The 25511-nt window shown below is 42.4% G+C and overlaps 1 protein-coding gene across 1 annotated transcript in view; it reads right to left on the bottom strand.

Annotated features, from left to right (window-relative positions):
* LOC111970456 (metabotropic glutamate receptor 4-like) overlaps positions 1–25511 on the bottom strand; it is a 295475-nt gene that overhangs the window by 221379 nt on the left and 48585 nt on the right. The window contains exon 2 of the mRNA XM_023997215.2: positions 7811–8860. Coding sequence (XP_023852983.1) covers positions 7811–8356 — 546 coding nt within the window. The 5' untranslated portion in view covers positions 8357–8860. The remainder of the gene's footprint in view (positions 1–7810; positions 8861–25511) is intronic.

Consider the following 25511-nt stretch of genomic DNA (forward strand, 5'->3'; position numbering starts at 1 on the left):
AGTACGTAAAATCTGATACCTCACGGCAGCGTACCCGGATACTCACCATCCCACAACCATCTTCCCAATTCCACAAGTTAAATCTAGGAATTGGCTTTAACTATTTCTACCGTCTCCATCACGAATATGAAAAGAGCATCCCCTCTCACACAACCTCATGTCTTGCCAAACAACCCTTCGTAAAAAAAACTGACCATCCGTTACGATCTCTCGACTTCTCGGCAATGTCATTTACTACAAATTAGCCTCCAATACCCTACTCAATAAATTGGATGAGCAGTCTATTCACCAGTGCCATCCGTTTGTCACCAAAGCCCCATATACTACCCACCACTGTGACCTGTACGCTCTCGTTGGCTGGCCCTCGCTTCATATCATCGCCAAACCCACTGGCTCCAGGTCATCTACAAGACCCTGCTAGTTAAAGTCCCACCTTATCTCAGCTCGCTGGTCACCATAGCAGCAACCACCTGTAGCACTCGCTCCAGCGGTATATCTCTCTGGTCACCCAAAGCAAATTCCTCCTTTGGCGCCTCTCCTTCCAGTTCTCTGCTGCCAATGACTGGAACGAACTACTACAATCTCTGAAACTGGAAACACATATCTCACTCACTATCTTTAAGCACCAGCTGTCAGAGCAGCTCACATATTACTGCACCTGTACATAGCCCATCTATAATTTAAGCCCAATCAACTACTCCTCCCTACTGATTATTTATTTATTTATTTTGCTCCTTTGCACCCCATTATTTCTATTTCTACTTTGCACATTCTTCCACTGCAAATCACCATTCCAGTATTTTACTTCGTATAATTGTGTATTATTTCGCCACCATGGTCTTTTTTTGCCTTTACCTTCCGATCTTCACCCTCACTTGCTCACATTGTATAATAGACTTATTTTTCTTACTGTATTATTGACTGTATGTTTGTTTACTCCGTGTTTGTGTATGTTGTGATGCTTTGCTTATCTTGCTTTATCTTGGCCAGGTCGCAATTGTAAATGAGACAATCTGTTCTCAACTTGGCCTACCTGGTTATAAATAAAAAGTGAAATAAAATAAAAAAATAAAAATTCAAATGATGTATTATAGGGATCATTCTAATTCTATGAAGAACTGTCAAAAGACCCTTCCACCCAGTCCATAGACTTTCTCTCTGCTACCGCATGGCAAGGTGGTACCGGAGCCCAAGTCTACGACCAAAAGGCTTCTCAAAGCTTTTGCCCTCAAAGCCATAAGACTCCTGAATAGATAATCAAATGGTTACACAGACTATTTCGTCATTGTGACCCACCACTCACTGTTCTTCAAACAGTGTGTATTCAAGGCTCTATTTCTAACCAGTTCAACTGTTTCTATTACCTTGTAGCAAGCAAATAGATCCAAATTGGTAGACTTGAAATATAAAGATTAGCTGGCTACTCACTAGCCCTAACACATCCGACACTGTAACACCACAGTGTATTATATATCAGACATTCACTCCAACACTGCAAACACGTCAATCAGTGGCGACCCGTCCTTTCAGGGAAGGTGGTGCGAAAAACTGTTTTGAGGCCCACATATAAAAAAAAGGCCTGTTTTGCATGTAATTCTGGCATTAATTCATGTCACATATCAGTTTAGTAACAATGAAGAAAATCACTGAGTTAATAAAGCAGCAATCCAAACTCTTTCTGGAGTAAGCAGCTCCAAAATGCAGGTATTTCAGCCTAGCTCAGTTGCTTTCTGTGGGTTGGGCGGGCCCGTGATCTGCCGACTCAGGGTTTCTTTGTCACGTCAATGGGTACACTACTTCACGGCAGAATCTGACCGGGAAGGCTCAGGTAATGTCAAGCTGTCTATCGTTGTCTCTGACTTGCGCGTACTCACTCACCTTAGGCAACGGCCTGTTTTCCACCTTAGTTGTGGGTAGTTGTCTGTGTTAGTGGCCTGTATAGCCCTATTCAGCTTCACGTTCGTTTTTGTTGTTTCTTGTTTTTGTTGGCAACATTCAAAATAAAAAAGAAATGTACACCCACCACGCTGCACCTTGGTCCGGTCATTTCTTCCCTAACGACGTTCYTGACAAACATCACATAATTTCACAAACAGTTTCATCTTTACTCATTCATTTCATACAATAATTAGATACAAACCTCATAAGGCAACTGTATAAACAGAGTAATGGGAATGTGGCTGTATTGTCTTTCATGAGGTCACAAACATGAAACAAAACGGATCGGGTCGTAGCTGGCTTCTCCACCGACCGTTTACACATTCTCCAAAACATGGATATTGTTCAATTCTCAAATTCTGTGATGTAGTAGAAGTTCCTTTGTTCTACTGTGAAACTCTCTCTGTCTAGAGAGAGTCTCCGTCAGGAATTTARAACCTGAGATAACAGAACCTGGGTGTTGGAGATAGTGAGAACGAGAGGGAAGCCACGATCTACAGTGGGGCAAAAAAGTATTTAGTCAGCCACCAATTGTGCAAGTTCTCCCACTTAAAAAGATGAGAGAGGCCTGTAATTTTCATCATAGGTACACTTCAACTATGACAGACAAAATTATACATTGTAGGATTTTTAATTAATTTATTTGCAAATTATGGTGGAAAATAAGTATTTGGTCACCTACAAACAAGCAAGATTTCTGGCTCTCACAGACCGGTGCAAACTCTTCTTTTCAAGAGCCCCTGTCCCTCCACCGGTTACCTGTCATTAAGTGCACCTGTTTGAACTTGTATCAGTATATAAAAACACCTGTCCACACTCAAACAGTCACACTCCAAACTCCACTATGGCCAAGAGCCAAAGAGCTGTCAAAAGACACAGAAACAAATTGTAGACCTGCACCAGGCTGGAAGACTGAATCTGCAATAGGTAAGCCAGCTTGGTTTGAAGAAATCAACTGTGGGAGCAATTATTAGGAAATGGAAGACATACAAGACACTGATAATCTCCTCGATCTGGGGCTCCACGCAAGATCTCACCCGTGGGGTCAAAATGATACAACCGAAACGTGAGCAAAAATCCAGAACCAGACGGGGAGACCTAGTGAATGACCTGCAGAGAAGCTGGGACCAAAGTAACAAAGGCCTACCATCAGTAACACAACTACGCTGCAGGGATCAAACCCTGCAGTGCCAGACGTGTCCCCCTGCTTAAGCCGTACATGTCCAGGCCCGTTTAAGTTTGCTACGAGAGGCATTTGGATGGATCCAGAAAAGATTGGGGAAGAATTCATATGGTCAGATGAACCAAAATATAACTTTTGTAAAAAACTCAACTCGTCGGTTTTGGAAGACAAAGATGCTAGTTGCATCCAAAGAACCACCATACTCTTACTGTGAAGCATCTGAAACATCATGCTTTGGGGCTGGTTTTTCTGCAAAGGACCAGGACGGACTGATCCGTGTAAAGGAAAGAATGAATGGGCATGTATCGTAGGAATTTTGAGTGAAAACCTCCTTCCATCAGCAAGGGCATTGAAGATGAAACGTGGCTGGGTCTTTCACATGACAATGAATCCCAAACACACCGCGGGCACGACAAAGGAGTGGCTTCGTAAGAAGCATTTCAAGGTTCCTGGAGTGGCCTAGCCAGTCTCCAGATCTCAACCCCATAGAAAATCTTGGAGGGAGTTGAAAGTCCGTGTTGCCCAACAGCCCCAAAAACATCACTGCTTTCTAGAGGAGATCTGCTGGAGGAATGGGCCAAAATACCAGCAACAGTGTGTGAAAACCTTGTAAGACTTACAGAAAAACTGTTGACCTCTGTCATTGCCACACAAAGGTATATACAAAAGTATTGAGATAATACTTTTGTTTATGACCAAATACTTATTTTCCACCATAATTTGCAAATAAATTCATAAAATCTAACAATGTGATTTCTGGATTTTTTTTCTCAATTTGTCTTGTCATAGTTTTAAGTGTACCTATGATGAAAATTACAGGGCCTTCTCTCATTTTCTTTAGTAAGTGGGGAACTTAAAAAAACAATTGGTGGCTGACTAAATACTTTTTTGCCCCACTGTATACCCAGAAAGGGCCACGTCATGACACTAGCTAGCTAGATAAGCAGTCATCATCATGAATCACATCAACAATCTACTAGCAAATCCTTTTAAAACCTTGTCATATGAAGAGAAATAAGAGATAAAACATCTCTGTGCTCATCGGCCATAGGACATAAGTCAGAAATCGTAAATTCAACAATAAATGGTTTGGAAAGAAGCAGTGGCAAACAACGAGCATTGCAAAGCAATCAGTATTTTGCGACCCCTCCCTGCTACTCAATGGAGAAGGTGTGTTTTCCAAGTCTGYGTTTAAGGATTTAAAACATCTGTCTGAAAGGGTCACAAAACATGAGAATTTTGCATCACAGGTAGACAATGCAGGRAAACTGGGATTACTGGGGAAATCAAACATTGTGGCTCAGCTACACACCACACATAGACGAGCCATGACCTTCACAACCAACAAACAGAGGAGAATAGGTATGTGTAGAATGAATGCCAGAATTATAGCATGCATGAAATAGTGTGGCAATTGTGAGACAGCACTGCAGGGCCATGACGAGTCGGCCGACTCCTGCCTAGGCATTTACAGGTGTATTTTTGAATCCGATGCGTGAAAGAGATTACAGGCTACAAAGCCATTATGACGACCAACACCTTTTTAAGGGTACATCATCATCGTCGCGATCCAATTAAAATGCAGCACCATAGGCCAGAAAAGGTTGAATGCATTGGCCATGCTGTCAATCCAGCATGACGTCATCCAGAGAATGACAGACRTTGACTACAAAATAATTGAGAAGTTTGCCCACAAGGACCCCCACGCCACCGTTCTGGTCAAGTGAGCACAGTACAACAATGGTGAGTCCAAAAATATGTCTTGTATGATGCATAAGTGGTGTAATATGCCAGTGAGGTGTTTATACTGTAGCTAAGAAAGTAACACTATATGTATGTTATGTAAGAAGCTAAGTAGCCTAAGATTTTGGATCCTCTCCCACTCAGAAGTTAGCRTACTGTTCTGACTTGGTGGTGCAGCCTTTTGCCTGTTTTAGAGAAATGTCATCATCTAATATTGTAAGAGCTTTCATTGTCTGCTTATGTCTCCCCGTTATTTATTACACGGTTCTGACTTGGTGGATAAGGAGAATACTATAAGAACAGCCCATGTTCTAGTTTCTGTCGCTGTTTAAATAGTGCTGAACGAGGCATATAGGCTACGTCCGTCTCAGCTCGCTCATGTCTTGTGTCTTATCTGTTCATCATTGCCTTAAGCCATAGTTAGTTTGTACATCTTCATTTTCACATTGCTTATATTCACTGAGTATACCAATCATTAGGAACACCTTCCTAATATTGAGTTGCATCCCCTTCTGCCCTCAGAACAGCCTRAATTCGTCAGMGCATGGACTCTACAAGSTGTCGAAAGTGTTCCACAGGGATGCTGGCCCATGTTGACGCCAATGCTTCCCACAGTTGWGTCAATTTGGTTGGATGTCCTTTGGGTGGTGGACCATTCTTGATACACACGGGAAACTGTTGAGCMTGAAAAACCCAACAGCGTTGCAGTTCTTGACACAAACCGGTGTGCCTGGCACCTACATCCATACACCGTTCAAAGGCACTTACATATTTTGTCTTTCCCATTCACCCTCTGAATGGCACACATACACAATCCATGTCTCATTTGTCTCAAGGCTTAAAATCGTTCTTTAACCTGGCTCATCTACACTGATCGAAGTGGATTTAACAAGTGACATCAATAAGGGATCATAGCCTTCACCTCGATTCACCTGGTCATGTCATGGAAAGAGCATGTGTTCTTAATGTTTTATATATCCAGTGTAGGACTATCTCATTAGTATCTTATTCATAATTTGTGACCTGTTTCAGGAAGCTAGGCGTATGTCGCACGTCACTACTTCACAGGAGAGGCATTTGAACATATTTACATTTTTTTGCCAGACACGCCTTCTGGAATATGTGAACTTTCATGTGCCATYATAACAAACTTGTATTACATCTGTAAATACGAATACAATTGTTAAATTACAAGCCAAGTTGTTTTAGCCACGAAAAAGGAAGGAACCTTCCCGCTAGCCATGATTGGCTGAGATAATGGATGGGCTGGACATGAGTTTGGATTGTTCTGCCGTGTAGCATGCTTCTGTCTATAATGTGAGCTGCTCAGTATGTGTAGATTGTCCTTTCTACAGCGGCGTTTTTGAAAGATATAACGTTTGCCATCAAGAACTACAAACGTTTTGCTACTTTTCTCAACAACATTGACGCCATGAATTTAGCAGGTGCTACTTTCTGCTTTAGCTACCTGCAGATTCATACTACAGCTATGACAATGTTTGTATTGGTAGTAGTGTGAGTTGCGATTATGCCAGTTCATTGTTTCGCTAGCTACTGTAGATACATGTCTAAACAAAAGACTCCACTTTGCCAGATGATTACATGACCCATCAAGTTAGTCCATGTGTGTCTGGTAAGAGTCAAAATCTAATAATTATTAAAATTATTTATGAATTATAAATATTTTAACTGGACACTTTCTTTTTGATATTGTTTACTATGCAAGTGGACCATTTCACTGTACTGTTTACACCTTTATCAGAGACAGTACTGTGAAGAACAACATGACCTGCACCAAAATTAGATTAGGATATAGGCCAAGGACTAATCAAATGTATTTTTACCTGGATTTTTCCCTTATTGTAGTCTACTACTTTTACCACTTTTAGTCTTGAAATCTTTGGTTGTTTACTACACTACTCACTATGTTTAGCACATGGCCTCGCATGTGAATCCTTAAAGAGATGGATGGGGCTAAGGCTTAAGAGGGTGTGAACGATGCTGAATGGGGTAAACAAAGAAGACTCTCCAGGAGTTACCAAAACATTCAATAGCCATTTCTCAAAATTGGGGTTACATGTTATAACTTTCAAAGCAGAATTACTTTCCCATTGTCCTCAACTGCAGTGTATGTATACCGTTTCTACTTTTATCCCATCTTAAAAAACACAATTTAATTTTGCTCTCTCTCTCTCTCTCTCTCTCTCTCTCTCTCTCTCTCTCTCTCTCTCTCTCTCTCTCTCTCTGTGGTGACTTTATGAAGAGTAAAGTTAAGCCTCAACATCTTGCTGAATTTATCTTTACTAACATCTATCAGAATTTCTGTTGCTGTCCATTCGAAAGTGCTGAAGGAATAGGCCTACTTCGTCGAGGCTCATTTTCTTGCACTTGCTTATACTTAGAGCTCAGTGTTAAATACATGAAAACAAACATTATGAATTTACTGAACATCAATGTAATAATGTTTGTGTGTGGTTCAAAAGTCAAAACTCATGTCGGCATGTATTATTATTGAAGGAGAATGTGGTTGTTATCGAGTTACAACAATCCACAAGGAGCCAGTAGAAACAAATGTTATTTAAACGAGTCAGACATCAGCTATGGTTTTTAAAATGGCAGTAAATGAGAGTGAGTAAAATGTTTTGCTGCCAGACGTGGCTCAGCTGATAGCCAGGTGTAGCGGTGATAAGGATTCACTCCATGGTGCTGAAAGGAAAGCTCTGCGGTCGGGACAGCTGTATGTAGGCCCTAACAGTTTGTGGGCACCGTTTGTCACCGTTATAGTACATTTAATGCATTGTTTATTGTTGTGTTGTGTAGTGGCTTCGCTGGCCTGCATCTATAAAAATTGGTTGAGTTTGAGCCACCAAGAGACACTCACACTGTAAACACTCCACCACAAGCACACAACCATGTAGTGAAGAACCCCCATGGGGTGGTCCTTACCTTGAAGAGCCGCAGTATGTTGGCCACCATGATGGACACAGAGCTGGACGAGGCTCCAATGACTCCCACTACCCTCTCAGGCTTGGTGATGATGGGTGCTCCCCCGCCAAGACACTTGACGTCCGTCCCGTCCTTCTCGATGAGGGCCTGGACGAAGGTAAGCGACTGCTCCAGGGCGTGGGTGTCCCGGGAACACGTGTCTAGAATGCGTGCTCCCAGCGTGATGTTGGGCAGCAGAGAATGGTCGTTGTTGATACGGTCCAGGGCGAACAGCATGGCCTCCAGACGATGGATCCCCTTCTCCTTCTTCAGCTCCCCGCAGGCCTTGCCTTCGTTGCCCCTGGCGTGCACGGGGAACAGGCCTCCCAGGGAGATGTCTCCGTCGATGCGGATGGAGTTGAGGTGTGTGCCGCCCGGGCCTTTGGGTTTGGCAGCCTGGGCGGTCATGAGAGAGCAGTAGAYGAGAAGTAAGAGCCTGATCAGGCTGCCTCTGTGACATAGCCTGTCTGTCCGATGCAAAGCACACCCCTGGAGCTGAGACACCATGACCACAGCCCAGACACGAATACAGACACACTCTAGAACCCAGCGGAATCAGGAACACAGAGAACACTACTTTATGTCATGGGGGTTAATCTTAATAATACCTTTCGAAGCGGTGGGCACAGAACAGGTGACGTGTCTCGTTGCTTTGCTCTAAGTTTGGTTCTTCAAAGGATATATCCTCTTCTTTTCTTATCTTTTTCTTTCCTTCTATTCTCCTCACTCCATGGTCTGACTAGTGTGGTGGGCAGCTACTCCTCTGCCCGCTGTTACTCACCACCCTGCCTATGGCGATCCCTCACAGGGGGCATTAAGAAGAGCAAAGGTGAATGATAAGCTCTTTTTTCCCCCTCTCTCTCTCTCTCCCTCCTTCTCTTACTCTCTCCCTCCACGTCGATCAGGAGTTTTTAATCTCTCTCTTCCCTTTGGGGTGGAGGGGGGGTTGGTTGATTCGTGTCAGAGGCTTCAGGCCACTCGGCTCAATTCTCCGGGTTGCTGAGTGAATTCCTGCAAGATAAAGCAGAGGAGGAGTGATGAGAAACACCACACAGAATGAGAGGGGCTAGAGATGAGAGAAGGGATTTGTGTTGGTTTGAGCTTTTCACTGCTTTCTTTTTCTGTCAAAACTCCTTTTGCTGCAATCCTGTGTGGAATGATGAGACACATTTTTCTCTCACATGCCGTCTTTCACTCTCACATGCCGTCTTTCACTCTCACATGCTCTCTCTCTCTCTCTCACATGCTCGCTCTCTCTCTCTCTCTCTCTCTACCCACCCACCTCTCTATCTTGAATTTAAAAAGGGTTGCCATGGACTCCCAAGGTCAAAAGGCATGAAAGTTAGCTCCCACACGCCTCTTTTCAACATAGTCAATAGGAAAACTAGCCTACTGTACAAATGTGCCTACCATTGTTATGTTGCAAAAAAAATTGTATGATGTGTATTCTCATGTCTTGATTACATGTACTATATCTCTTTCGGTTCTTACTCTAAGTACTTAAATCAGATATTTCCTCCATACAATTATGTTGCTTCTGTTGATTAGTTCTTAACCTTTTCTGATCGTTCCTGATCCAAAGATGACATTAAGGCAACATCAGACCAACATGTTAAGATGACACTAAGGCAACATCAGACAAACATGTTAAGATGACGCTAAGGCAACGTCAGACCAACATGTTAAGATGACGCTAAGGCAACGTCAGACCAACATGTTAAGATGACGCTAAGGAAACATCAGACCAATATGTTAAGTGTCTTTTATAGAAATTCCACATTCCTATTGACACCTTTTATCCCTTCTGTTGAATGACAGATCAGAGAGGAGGAAGATATTGGATGAATCATCACACTTTCTCCTATTGGAGTCCTCTTTTCCTATTCTTCCATCAGCACGTTTCTCACTCCTTTCTTTCCCACAAAGCTGGCATATCGGAGTCTGCACCTTGTACGGCATCAAACCATAGGGATGGTTTCTCTGAAGACACTGTGAAATGGTAATTGCAATATTACTACAGGAGCAGAGCTGTTTGATACAGGAGTAGGTAAGAGGAGAAATGTCCCCAGAAGAAATAGCTCTTCAAAGTTTAAACCCATATAGCGTGACTTGCTTCTTTAACTGTACACGCCCACATTCACTTGTGGGAAGATATTCCAATATCTTGTCCCAAGATAGCCCAAATTGGATTAAATTCCATCTCTATGCCACTTATCATTTTCATATCATTTTAATGATTTGGTTTAACTTGACGTGAGTACGTTCACACAAATCCTAGTAGAAGCAGTGTGTCATTGGAAAATCTGCCACGCAAAATCAAACATTGAGAGCTTTTTGATAGTCCAAGGCAATATCTATCTGTGATGGGCCCCCATTAAAAAAGTATAATACTGAGTGAATTGGACACAATATACTGTTGCATAAAGAAACTATATCACCAAAGGTGTAGCCCACCGATCTGCTGCACCATCCCCAAATCGAAGTCACTAATCCCATGCCTTATTCAGCGCAGAAAATATAATAGGCTAGTGGCCATTCCTGAAAAAGGGCTTTAGTTTTTGAGATCRRCCTACCCGAGGTAGAACAAAACACAAGCATGTTTTTTCACATCTCTTATGTCTCCCATTTATGAAATGGATGGTTGTGAAAAAATATTATACTGCAAAAGTGTGRCATGACTGTCCTGTGAGGATCAGAATGGGTCAGATCAGACTGGGGGGGATGGTAACCAGGCCTCTCTGTCTCCCACAGAGGGGGAGCTGCTGGATGATCGACCGTTTACACCCTGTCGTAAATTACAAGAGAGGGAGACTTTCTTTCTTTACCCGCCAGTATTGGCTAAAGGAACGTTCCTTTGTCTCCAGAGAATTTTGCCTGSCCTAAACTCTAACGTCCAAAAAGTGGATAATGGAACAGTAATTCTAACATAAGAATGTGGAAAACAATATAATATCTCTTTTCATTTTGTGATGTCATTAACAACTGTATGCATGAAATTTAAATACTGTAACTGGGAAAGTATATACACTTTAAGGAAACTGTCAAGTGTCCWTCCAATATGTTATGTAGTATATAATATGAACATTTATGAAGGTATTTGTGTTAAGATTGGAATGTGATTTTTTATTTATTTTTTATTTCAAATGAGATAATAGTTTTTGACATCCTTTGTACATTAAGTAGCCACGCCCCAAGTGAGGTCAGAGAGKTTGTCAGCTTGCTCTAGACTACATGACAAGTCATTGAAGCCATGGACAACTAAGAAGAAGAACATTGTGACCTCTTGTGCAAAATCAAGAGCGCAACATTTCTATAGGCTATTAAATTGTATGAGAAAATAGAGCGATGMCCTCTATTAAAAAGAGGAGGKTCCCATCAGCTTTCTATAACCTAGGCCTACAATATTTATTTAACAACTTTCCTTATATTATGCACATTGCTTCTCTTTATAACAGGAGTTTAGCCTACCTGGCTGGCATGAAAATTAACCACGGGAAAAGTGTCCTCCATTCTCTATTTAAGTGAATACATTACATGTATTTTTCCCCTGCCCCCGTTTCGAGACAAGTGCATGATAATCGTCCATGCTAAATCAAAACAKATTTTGGACATATTATTTAGCATATGTAAAGACAAGATTAAGTGAGTAATAGTCTGATGGGTGACAATATCAGCCCATCACTTTTGAATTATATATTAGCACTTGTGAATGATGTCCAGCRTGTGTACACACTTCATCAGTCTCTCATTCACAATTCGACAAGCACTTGATAATGCCTCGAATTTTCCGGCAACATCCCCTTTCTGTCGCGGTAATGCCCCATAAAAAAATCCATGCCTTTTGCGGCCAGTGACCATTGTGCCCTTGGACTGAATATAATAATTATAATTCCATTCTCCCAGCTGTGTTTTCCGAAGCACCTCTCACTCAAGTTTAAAAAAGCAATGCATGCCTTTTTTAGCAACTTTTTCAAATTATAGTCTCACACCTCATGTAGCCTAGGCCCTGCTTAGCTTCAGAGGCAAGTCATCAGTGGGATGCAGGGTGGTATGCTGCTGTAGTCAGGGAATGCATTAATCATTATTGATGTTGTCTAAATGTTTGTCTATTTGCTTTTGTTATGCACATTCTTTGCATGAACCTGTTTCTTAGGCAGTGGTGTGTGTTCACGGATGCCAAGGGGAAGTCAGGCTTCCCCAAAAATGTGAATAAAAGAAAAACAATTATATAACAATTTCTCTTTCGACTCTGTGTTTTAAACATTTTCCTTCAATTCGCAAGTGGCTGAATTTATCTGATCTAACCATAAATTCATATTTTGTGCCACRGGCCGTACACAATTGAAGTTCAATATGTTGCCTAAAAATGTTGTAGGCTCGTGTTAACTAGCTAGCTAATTTAGCTGGTTCATRGTTGCCTCTGCGAGGAAGTTAGGCRACGAATAATTTTTGCCAGGTAGCCTAGTCTAGGACAACAAAAACTAAAAGTGTGTACTACTGTATGACAGAGGCATAGACCCTTTTGCCAACATGAAAGAGAGGGGATGGCATCTAGTCTACAAGTAGGGTGAGTCAAGTTCTTTCTACTTGTGCGCACACACACACAGACACACAGATAAATCAGTGCCATGGACAGCCACATGATATTTAGCAATGTTGATTGGACTAAATCGTTTTTGGTAATTTAACGTTTTCACTGTATTAGACTAAGCATATAGTCTAGTTTATTTGATGATGTTTAAAAGTTTAAGTAGAAATAGTGCTGCAATAGTGGTGCTGTTGTCTTTGTGCTGACTTGGGGTAACTCTCTGGTTCTAAATCAGTCGTTGTTTCGTAAACTGTCGGAAACATTAACTTGCTTGATCATAGGTCATGTAACTTGTTTTACTTCTCTAGGATAGGGGGCAGCATTCGGAATTTTGGATGAAAAGCGTGCCCAAATTAAACTGCCTGCTATTCATGCCCAGAAACTAAGATATGCATAGTATTAGTAGATTTGGATAGAAAACACTGAAGTTTCTAAAACTGTTTGAATCARGTCTGTGACTATAACATAACTTATTTGGCAGACGAAACCCCGAGGACAAACCATTCAGATTTTTATTTTTAGGTCCCTCTCTTTTCAATGGGTTTTRATTGGGAATCCAGATTTCTAAGAGACATTCTTGCAGTTCCTATCGCTTCCACTGGATGTCAACAGTCTTTAGAAATTGGTTGAGGTTTTTCCTTTGAGAAATGAAGAAGTAACACTGTTCAGATTGAGGCTCGAGGGAAGTTTACTCTTTGTTAGAGGCGCGTTACACAGAGGCTCGCTACATGTTGTTTTCCTCCGGTATTGAACGCAGATCATCCCATCTTCAATTTTATTGATTATTTACGTAAAACAATACCTAAAGTTGTATTACAAAAGTAGTTTGAAATGTTTGGACAAAGCTTACAGGTAACTTTTGAGATATTTTGTAGTCACGTTGCGCAAATTGGAACCGGTGTTTTTCTGGATCAGACGCGCCTAATAAATTGACATTTTGGATATATATCAACGGAATTAATCAAACAAAAGGACCATTTGTGATGTTTATGGGACATATTGGAGTGCCAACAGAAAAAGCTRGTCAAAGGTAAGGCATGAATTATATCTTTATTTCTCCGTTTTGTGTCGCGCCTGGAGGGTTGAAATWTGATGGTCTGTTTGTTTGCTTGGGTGCTATGCTCAGATAATAGCATCGTTTGCTTTCGCCGTAAAGCATTTTTGAAATCTGACACGTTGGCTGGATTCACAACAATTGTAGCTTTAATTTGGTATATTGAATGTGTGATTTCATCAAAGTTTAATTTTTATAGTAATTTATTTGAATTTGGCGCTCTGCATTTTCACTGGATGTTGGCGCTAGCGTCCCACATATCCCAGAGAGGTTTTAACTTGTTACATGCAATATTTGCTTTGGGGACTTTACTGGCCCGATGTGGCTCTCCGGTTTMGTGATGAAACAAACATGTGTGGATGAATTTATTCCACCACTGTGTGACTGGTCTTTTTGTTCTCTCTGCCTTATTGTATATCACAATGGTGTATGAACTAATGGGTTATGGAGCAAACAATGCAATTATCACAACATAGGTTGTAATATGGCTTTTTTCCCAGCTTGGCATGCTTAGTGATTTTACCCACGCACCACTACTGTTCTTAGTTGTTAGTGGTTTAGCCTGCTTTGGGAGTTTAAAGCAAATATGGTGCATAAATGAAGATACTGTAGTTCACTCCATTGAAAAKATTTGTCAGTTCTAGTCTACTAAACTGGGTGTGTCTCCCATAGACACCAATACAATAGCAGCAGYGTCTGGTCTACTAAGAAATTCAATGAAATTCAATAAATTTTCTCTGTTTAAAGTTCAGGTGTATAGGCTAACCTCTATTCGTCGTTATTGTCACGCCCTGATCTGTTTCACCTGACCCTGAGCCTGCCTGCCATCCTGTACCTTCGCTCCCACTCTAGATTATCAACCCCTGCCTGCCTTGACCTGTCGTTTGCCTGCCCCTGMTGTAACAATAAACATTGTTATTTCACACCGTCTGCACTTGGGTCTTACCTTGATTCCTGATAGTCATGGCCAGCTCGTACTGACCCGGCAGACTTGGACCAYCTCCGCAACGCCATCTCCTCCKAAGGAGCCACCATTAGTAGACACGAGGAGTTACTTMGCGGTCTGATGGAAGGGTTCCAGGCCGTGGCCGAACGTCACAATCTAGCCTTGGACGCATTGCGGGAGCAAATCCGTTGGTTGCCTACTAGGCGGCCTACCACAACGGTAAACTCCCAASCCTTCTGTAACCCGGCTGMTAGCATCGCCATCACCCCGGTTTCCGGGGAACCCCGCTTACCTCCTCCTTGAGCGCTACGATAAAGATTCCAGAACCTGCCCTGCCTTTCTCTCCCAGTGCTCCCTCGTTTTCGAGCTGCAGCCTTCTTCGTTCCCCTCGGACCACTCAAAGATAGCATACATTATTATGCTTATGGGCCACGTCGGCGTGGGAGCAACAATCCACCGTTTGCCTCAGTCTGGAGGTATTCGTGGCGGAGGCGAGAAAAGTTTGGGTGAGAGGCTGCCCGGGAAGTTACTCCAGCTTCGGGAGGCCACCCTCAGTGTGGCAGATGATGTGGTGGAGTTCCACATGCTAGCAGCGGAGGGTACCTGGAACCCGGAAGCGCTGTTCGACACGTTCCTGTACAGATTATCGAGGAGTTAAAGGATGAGCTGGCAGCCCGAGAACTACTGACGGATCTCCACTCACTCATCACTTTAACCATCCGGATCGATGGTTGGCTATGGGAACTTAGGAGTGAGAAGAGGTCCGATTGCAGTTCCAATAGCTCACTCAGGGATCCCACCTTGCAGCTGATGAACTCCGGAAGTCCCCGAAGTCTACGTCCCCGAGTGGATCCGAACTTACCCGAGTCCCTCCAYGAGCCTCCGGAGACTGTCGATTCACCTCTTCATGAGCTGATGCAGCTCGGCAAGGCTAGGCTGTCTCCGACAGAACGCATATGCAGACTTGAGATGCAGAGTTGTCTGTATTGCGGTACTGCCGGTCATTTTGTGTCTATGTGTCCCTTCAACAGACCTAGCTCATTCGTTGGAGTGAGTACACTGGTGGGTCTTAAAGATAATTGTTCTTCTCCCATTACTCACCCCCCCTCTCCATGCCACCCTGTTGTGCGGTGACCAGTTCAAGTCTCTGCAGGTACTCATCGACTCGGGGGCCGATGTGAGTCTCATGGGCGTTACCCTGGCGTCCGACCTGGGCATCCCCACTCAACCCCTCTCCATTCCCATGGGTGTTAGAGCTTTGGACGGGTGCTGTATAGGCCAGGTCACCCACCAGACAACCCCCGTCAACCTACAAGTGTCGAGGAACCACAGCGAGACGATCCAATTCCTGCTGGTTGACTCGCCTCAGGTTCCCGTGGTATTGGAATTATCTTGGCTCCAGTGACACAATCCCTCCATTGACTGAGCTACTGGTGCCATTGTGGGCTGGAGCCTGTCTTGCCACACTCCTTGCCTGAAGTCAGCTCTGCCTGCCCCYGGACATCTTTCTGGGGGCTTGGAAATTGCCCCGGACCGCTCCGCAGAGTACCAGGACCTCCGGGAGGGGTTCAGTAAGGTCCGGGCCACTTCGCTTCCGCAGCACCGACCGGTATCCAACAAGGATAGCCAAGACATTTCCCCCCGCTCCAAGATCGTTAGCCCCTCTGCTGTTCGTCCTCTGTTGCCCCGTACCCTCTGTAGATTTTGTTCCTTTTCTGTGTCTAGATTCAAAACCATGTCTGATTACCCCTTGTCTTCTGTTTCTAGGCCCATCCCTCCCCCATGTCATCGATGGCCAGCCAGCATACACGGTAAGATGCCTCCTGAGGGTTCGACCACGAAGCAAAGGTTTTGAGTACCTTGATGACTGGGAGGGTTACGGCACGGAGGAGAGGTGCTGGGTTTCCGCTAAAGACATCTTGGACCCGGGTCCTCATCGTCAACTTTCACCACCAGCACCCCAGTCAACCAGGTATCCACCCAGGTGGAACGCCAGGTGGTGTCCCTAGAGGGGGGGTACTGCCACGCCCTGATCTGTTTCACCTGTTCTTGTGCTTGTCTCCAGCCCCCTCCAGGTATTGCCCATCTTCCCCATTATCCCATGTGTACTTATACCTGTGTTTTCTGTTTGTCTGTTGCCAGTTCATCTTGTTTGTCAAGCTTACCAGCGTTTGTTCCTGTCAGCTCCTGTCTTTTCCCAGCCTCTCTTTTTCTCATCCTCCTGGTTTTTGACCCTTGCTTGTCCTGACCCTGTACCCGCCCGCCTGACCACTCTGTCTGTCAATGACCCTGAGCCTGCCTGCCGTCCTGTACCTTTGCTCCCACTCTGGATTATCGACCCCTGCCTGCCTTGACCTGCCGTTTGCCTGCCGCTGTTGTTACAATAAACATTGTTACTTCACACCGTCTGCACTTGGGTCTTACCTGGATTCCTGATAGTTATGGAGAACTGCTTGTGAAACAATGTGGACACTGGGCACACACTGGTGGAATCAATGTTGGTTCAACATAATTTGTCTATGTATTGTGACTTGGAATCAATGTGGAAAATACATTGGATTTGAAAAAAATCATTGTCCAGTACGGTACTATTTTCATCTCATTTCAACTAGCATTGAAAACATTGAAATTAGTGTAAAACTTAAAGTTATATACATTGACTTAACCTGACTAACAGTTTATACATCAATCTAATTTCAACATAATCATCAGAACTATGCATACATTGAAATTGCTTTGAAAATTGCACATAGAAATGGAAAAGATATTTGTCACTTTCCTAATATTGAGTTGCACCCCCTTTTGCCCTCAGAGCAGCCTCAATTTATTGGGGCAAGGACTCTACAAGGTGTCGAAACGGTTCCACAGGGATGCTGGACAATGTTGACTTCAATGCTTTTCACAGTTGTGTGAAGTTGGCTGGTAGTGGATCTCTACTCCAAATAGCTTGTTCCATCTCGTCCCACAGATGCTCAATTGGACTGAGATCTGGTGACTGGGCAGGCCACTGCAGTAAGCTGAATTCACTGTCATGTTCATGGAATATTTCCTGGACAATCCTAGCCTTGTGGCATGGGGCATTATCCTGTGAATTTGTTTGTGTGGCACCTGACCACACAACTAGACAGTAGTCCAGGTACGACAAAACTAGGTCCTATAGGACCTGACTTGTTGATAGCATTGTGTGTAGGCCAGTGACACAACATCTCAATTGAATCCATTWTAATTTCAGGCTGTAACAKAATAATATGTGGAAAAAGTCAAGGGGTGTGAATACTTTCTGAAGACACTATATATACACACCACATGACGGGATACCTGCTCGTCGAACATCTCATTCCAAAATCATGGGCATTAATATGGAGTTGGTCCCCCCTTTGCTGCTATAACAGCCTCCACTTTTATGGGAAGGCTTTCCACTAGATATTGGAACATTGCTGCYGAGACTCGCTTCCATTCAGCCACAAGCGCATTAGTGAGGTCAGGCACTGATGTTGGSCGATTAGGCCTGGCTCGCATGTCGGCGTTCCAATTTATTCCAAAGGTGTTCGATGGGATTGAGGTCAGGGCTCTTTGCAGGCCAGTCAAGTTCTTCCACAGCGATCTCGTCAAACCATTTCTGTACGGACCTCACTTTGTACACAGGGGCATTGTCATATTGAAACTGGAAGGTGCCTTCCCCAAAATGTTGCCACAAAGTTGGAAGCACATAATCATTTGGAATGTCATTGTATGCTGTAGTGTTAAGATTTCCCTGGAACTAAGGGGCCTAGCCTGAACCATAAATAACAGCCCAAGACCATTATTCTTCATCCACCAAACTTTACAGTTGGCACTATGTATTGGGGCAGGTATTTCCTGGTATCCGCCAAACCCAGATTCGTCCGTCAGACTGCCAGATGGTGAAACGTGATTCATCACAKCAGAGAATGCATTTTAACTGCTCCAGAGTCCAATGGCGGCGAGCTTTACGTCACTCCAGCCGACGCTTGGCATTGCGCATGGTGATCTTAGGCTTTTGTGCGGCTGCTGGGCCATGGAAACCCAAACCCGATGAACAGTTATTCTGCTGACATTGCTTCCAGAGGCAGTTTGGAACTCGATAGTGAGTGTTGCAACGAAGACAGGCGATTTTTAAGCAGTACGCGCTTCCGCACTCGGCAGTCCCATTCTGTGAGTTTGTGTGYGCTACTACTTCGCTGCTGAGTCGTTGTTGCTTCTAGATGTTTCCAAATGACAATAACAGCACMTATAGTGGACCGGGGCAGCTCTAGCACTGAGAGTCACTGAGCTCTTCAGAGTCACTGAGCTCTTCAAGTAAGGCCATTCTCCTGCAAATGTTTTTCAATGGCGATTGCAGGGCTGTGTGCTCGATTTTATACACCGGTCAGCAATGGGTGTGGCTGAAAAAGCCGAATCCACCAATWTTAAGGGGTGTCCACATACATTTGTATTTATAGTGTATGCTGGATTCACGTCTCCATCAACAAAAATCACATTTAAAGAATATCACTAAATCAAATCCAACGTTAAATGCACTTCAAATAAAGTTTGATTTAGTCCTACTTTTCAACAAAGATTTTTGGTTGAGATGGAAAACGTGAATCCAACATATTAATAACGTGTAGATTAAATTTGAAATCAACCAACCATCCTTCATATACAAGYAAACATCCAAAGGTAAAATTGTGTGATGATGTGGATTTATTCCCACTCGTCACAAACGGTGCACACTGTCTAATCTGCCATTACGCCCGACATTCAAATATTCTGTCTCTTKTGCATTTTGCCATTTCTTTCTAGGAGCATTATACTGGACATACAGTAACTGTATTATTCTWTAGCTCCTTTGTTAGCAGTAAGCTGCTGTTTATAGTTCATGCCCAGTTCGGTAGGAAAATGTTTGTATGGAAAGGTATTTTCGTATAATCGGTTCCACACATAAATGCGGTTACAGAATCATTGTAACACAAGTTAGAGACTCTGTGTGTTTCATTCTGTTAATGCTTTCCTTTGTTCATACTTCCCACGTTGTGTCAAAGCTCCGTGTGTCCTGTCTTGTCTGTGTCATTTGGGTTGTGTACCACTATATGTTACTGCACTCTAAAAATTAAGGTTTCAACAATCCTCAAAGTCCTTTGAATAACCTAGCATTCTTGGCACTGAAAATTGCCACAAAAAGGTTCTTCCATGAACCCATAGGAGGTGGGGGTTCATCGAGGAACCTCCTTTAGTTGGTTGGGGGTTCATCGAGGAACCTCCTTAGTTGGTGGGGGTTCATCGAGGAACCTCCTTAGTTGGTGGGGGTTCATCGAGGAACCTCCTTAGTTGGTGGGGGTTCTTGCAGGAACCTAATTGCCCAACTGAAACACTTGGATTTGAATTTGAAAGGACAGCAGGGGCAGGCACTTAACTGAACATGTTAAAGATCTCCTCAATTTAAGGTAAGGTTTGTCCCTTGTATGATCTAAATTGAAATTGTTTTGTGATGACACCGCCTATCTTTTCATATTTGTGCAAATCTTTCTAAAACAGAAAATGGACACAATTCAGTAGATATCAATAAACAAAGAGGTAAGAATATGTACTGTAATCTATAAGAATATGTTAAAGGAAAGATGTAATGGGTGCAGATGACTGAACTGCTCACTTTTGTGTCTGTGTCTGCAGGTATACAGACGAGGAGGCATACAAAGGTATGTCAGTTGGTATTGGTACAGTATGTAATGCAGATCAGATTTACCATCGTCCTCCATTACCTCTTCAATGAATATCCCATAGGCCTCTACATTATGGACAAGATATGTCCAAAATACAGTTTTTTTCATTCACATTTACCACAAAAACCAAGGTATGAATACTGTTGTGTGCATGTTTTGTTAATCATCTGTATAACTACTCTTTTTTGGATTCACAGACTTCACCCTCCCTACACAGGAAACCTGTTCGTTCACCATGCACTGCAAAATCATTCTGGCTATGGATACGGAGAACATCAACACATCAACACAACATCAACACACGCCGGAGGATATACCCATTGGACTTGGAACTCTGCTGGGAGTTTACCTCATATATGTTTTTTTTATTCTGCTTTGCCACTAAAATCATAATAAACACTGACAACTAAAATATGGTGTTATTGTTGTTATTGTTATGCATATTATTATTAATAATAATTAACCCAAAAGGTTCTTCAAAAGGTTCTTCAAGGATCCATTCATAGGGGTTCTTCGAAGAAATAACTTATAAGGGTTCCCCCACAGTTTCAATTTGAAGAACCCCTAAAGGATACTCCAGGAACCTTTTCTTTTTAGAGTGTAGGTTGCTGCCATTTGCCGGTTCTATTCAGGTAACAATTCATGATTGTTGTTTAACGTGTGCCTAATTTAAAGTGCACATGGAAGTGGTCACGTCTGTTTATGAGGAAGCCAGTTACATTTGTGTTAGCCACATTTTGGTGTTATGTTGCCAAACATATTGGTATGTTCCAGGAAGTGTACCTCGGGTATGTTTCGGCTCCTTTTGGAGCGCAATGCAGTTCTGTTTTAGAATTCAAGTGGGGAGGCTGCTTGAGCCAACCTATAAGAGCTTTGGAAGCTACATGGTAAACCTGTTTTAGGCTTAGTGCGGTTCGTTATTTTGTATGAGAAGTAAGTCTATTGTCTACCCGTCATCGCCGGTTATCACGCTGTGAATAAATATGGACACCTTTCCAACATAACCTTCTGCATCCTTCTGAATATCTGCCCTTAAGACCTCATCTCTACGTTACCTATTTCACAAAGTGTATTATTAATATCATGAATTTGGCATCATATTTAAAGGGAAAATGGTAACTACTTCTTAACTTCCAAAGATCCAATCAACCATGGATGAATGATAGTATACCTAGCTTCACGTTGAAATGATGTCCCATGGATGAATGATAGTATACCTAGCTTCACGTTGAAATGATGTTCCCATCGGACTGAATGATAGTATACCTAGCTTCACGTTGATAGGTCCCATGGATGAAATGATAGTATCCTAGCTTCACGTTGAAAATGTGATGTTCCTGGATGGAATGACTAAGTATATCCCTAGCTTCACGTTGAAATGATGTCATGGATGAATGATAGTATACCTAGCTTCACGTTGAAATGAGCTGTCCCATGGATGAATGATAGTATACACTAGCTTCACGTTGAAAATGATGTCCCTTTGGGCAAATCAGAATGTCAATGTAGCCTACATAATCCAACCTCACTCCAAATTTACTTTCACATACAGCTTGTGTAAAAAAAAGTTAGAGGGGTACTTTCAATTATTCAAGTTATTTAGGTAGTCTATGCAAATGAGCATGGAAGCTGATCAGTGTCTAAATGTGTTGACATGATAGCTCAGCTGAATCGCACACAGCTGATTTTCCAAAGCTAGCAAATCAGTAACATAGAGGCCAGTCATCTTTGGACTGTGGCTTGCAATTTTATTTCAGAATACGTCTTTATTTAGGTTGATGAAGTTGAAATAATGAGCTGATTCAAACATAATTTTACTATCAACATCAAAACACGTCAAATAAACATATCACCACCGGTTCAAAAGTTTGGGTCACTTAAAAATGTCCTTGTTTTGAAAGAAAAAGCAAATTTTTTGTCCATTAATATACACACAATTGACCAGTAAATACAGTGGTAGACAAGTTGTTAATGTTGTAAATGACTATGTAGACTGGAAATGGCTGATTTTTTTTAATGGAATATCTACATAGGCGTAAGAGGCCCATTATCAGCAACCATCACTCCTGTGTTTCAATGGCACATTGTGTTTAGCTAAATCTTTGTAATTCATTTAAAAAGGCTAATTGATCATTAGAAACCCTTTTTGCAATTATGTTAGCACAGCTGAAAACTGTTGTTCTGGGTTAAAAAAGCAATAAAAACTGGCCTATAGACTATTTGAGTATACTGGAGCATCAGCAATTTGGGTGTTCAATTACAGGCTCGAAATGGCTAGAAACAAATAATGTTCCTCTGAAACTTGTCAGTCTACTTCTTGTTCTGAGAAATGAAGGCTTATTCCAATGCGAGAAATTGCCAGGAGAACTGAAGATCTCGTACACGCTGTGTACTACTCCCTTTACAGAACAGCGCAAACTGTCTCTAACCAGAATAGAAAGAGGAGTGGGAGGCCTGGTGGCACAAAACTGAGCAGAGGGGACAAGTACATTAGAGTGTCTAGTTTGAGAAACAGATGCTCAACTGGCAGCTTACATTAAATGTACCAGCAAAACACCAGTCTCAACGTCAAAAGTGAAGAGGCGAACTCCGGGAAATGCTGGCCTTCTAGGCAGAGTTCTGAAAGGAAAATACGGATTATCTGAGACTGGCCAATAAAAAGAAAAGATTAAAATGTGCAAAAGAACACTGAACAGAGGAACTCTGCCTAGAAGGCCAGCATCCCGGAGTCGCCTCTTCACTGTTGACGTTGAGACTGGTGTTTTGTGGGTACTGTTTAATTAACCTGCCAGTTGAGAACTTGTAAGGCGTCTGTTTCTCAAACTAGACACTCTAATGTACTTGTCCTCTTGCTCAGTTGTGCACCAGAGCCTCTCACTCCTCTTTCTATTCTGGTTAGAGACAGTTTGAGCTGTTCTGTGACGGGAGTAGTACACAGCGTTGTACGAGATCTTCAATTTTTTGGTAATTTCTCGCATGGAATAGCCTTCATTTCTCAGAACAAGAATAGACTGACAAGTTTCAGAAGAAAGTTATTTGTTTCTAGCCATTTTGAGCCTGTAATCGAAGCCACAAATGCTGATGCTCCAGATACTCAAATAGTCTAAAGGACAGTTTTATTGCTTCTTTAACCAGAACAACAGTTTTCAGCTGTGCTAACATAATTGCAAAAGGGTTTTCTAATGATCAATTGGCCTTTTTAAAATGATAAACTTGGATTAGCTAACASAACGTGCCATTGGAACACAGGAGTGATTGTTGCTGATAATGGGCCTCTGTACACCTACGTAGAAATTCCATTAAAAAATCTGCCGTTTCCAGCTACAATAGTTATTTACAACATTAACAACGTCTCCACTGTATTTCTGATCAATTTGATGTTAATTTAATGGACAAAAAAAATTGCTTTTCTTTCAAAAACAAGGACATTTTTAAGTGACRCCAGACTTTTGAACGGTGGTGTATGTCTAATCAAATGTAAAGTTCAACACAATTGAATATAGAATTGAAAAAATTATTTCCACGTAAACATAGTTCTGATTGATGTAATTAGATTGATGTAACAACCTGTCAGGTTAAGTAATTGTATTTAAGTTGAAGTTTTACCCTAATTTCAATATTGAACATCGTTGATTCAACCAGTGTGTGCCCAATGAGTGTGTTGTGTAGCTTTCAAATGTGTTATGCCCAACTGAGTATTAGACTTTCAAAGGCCTCGCCAGTCTCGCTGAAATCCTTCCATTGTTGCAATACACTGTATGGTGGATATTTAGCAGTTCGTCTGGTTCCCTGCCTAGTGGGTGTATTAGACATTTGATTATATATATTGTTATTATGGAGTTTATTATCTATTCAGTAAAACTGAGTGTTAAATGTTAATGCCATATCTGAGATCTACCGTGTCCCGGTCCCTTTCCAATCCTGGTTTATGATTACAATGGTATAGTATAATTACTGTATAGATAATTAACATATATTGTACGCTCTGCTGAACAATGCAACACTGTGCTGTTTCAGATGGATAGTTCCTGTATTGATGGGAGAGAGACCGTGAACTAAATGATTTGCAACATAACTGCATATTGACATCAAGGTTTGACAGGATTGGTGTTTTTTTTTTTATTATAACCGGCCACTTCTTTTGACACTCCGATCTGCTCTCTCTCTCTCTGCTTCTCTAGCTCGTCGCCTCGTCTCTCTCTCGTCTCTCTCTCTCTCTCTCTCTCTCTCTCTCTCTCTCTCCTCTCTCTCTCTCTCCTCTCTCTCTCTTCTCTCTCTCTCTCTCTCTCTCTCTCTCTCTCTCTCTCTCCTCTCTCTCTCTCTCTCTCTCTCTCTCTCTCTCCTCTCTCTCTCTCTCTCTCTCTCTCTCTCTCTCTCTCTCTCTCTCTCTCTCTCTCTCTCTCTCCTCTCTCTCTCTCTCTCTTCTCTCTCTCTCTCTCTCCTCTCTCTCTCTCTCTCTCTCTCTCTCTCTCTCTCTCTCCTCTCTCTCTCTCTCTCTCCTCTCTCTCTCTCTCTCCTCTCTCTCTCTCTCTCTCTCTCTCTCTCCTCTCTCTCTCTCTCTCTCTCTCTCTCTCTCTCTCTCTCTCTCTCTCTCTCTCTCTCTCTCTCCCTCACCCTATCCTACTCCATGTCCTATATCGTCTCCTAGCTATGTCCTGAATGTTCCTGACACTGTTTCAGTCTCGTCAGTAGATCAGTAATGGAGTCTGAAGAACAATCTCCCACACACATCCACACAATAGAGGTGAAGGCGTTAGTTTGGCCCAGAGGAGTGGTTAGTCAGACGATGGAAAGCTGCACAAAGTCCGAGATTCATTGTGAGCATATTGAAAGAGACAAGGTCCTTTGAATACACCCAACTATCTCCTAGTAAGTGAGAAGTCATTTATCAGAGTTCATTCACTGCAGATTCACTTTAAATGCAGCAGAAAGGCAATGACAGACAAGAGAGGGAGGGAGGAGGAGAGCCCAGAAGCACTACCCCCAACACCCTCCACAACATCCCCAGCACAGCATACCTAACTGAAACTAAATAAGGATTCTATAAGGAATCTAATTCTCAAAATTCAAACAGTTTTCACTATAGACAGATTCTATATATTGGAAAAACAATGAGAGAAAAAAGGTTCTGAGGAAAATAATGTTATTGTAGTACATACTCTGCTTTTTACTGTCGCGCATTAAATTATGTCCAGAGGGAATAAAACAGTGATGTCAGAGGAATTAAAACAGATGTCAGAGGATAAACAGTGATGTCAGAGGGAATAAAACAGTGGTCATTGTTTGAAGTAGAATGCTTGTTGTGTAATACCCCAAAAGCAGAATGGCTCTTGGCAATGATAAACAGAAGAAAA

The sequence above is a fragment of the Salvelinus sp. IW2-2015 genome, linkage group LG1 (assembly GCF_002910315.2).
Source record: "Salvelinus sp. IW2-2015 linkage group LG1, ASM291031v2, whole genome shotgun sequence".
Classification (NCBI taxonomy): Eukaryota; Metazoa; Chordata; class Actinopteri; order Salmoniformes; family Salmonidae; genus Salvelinus; species Salvelinus sp. IW2-2015.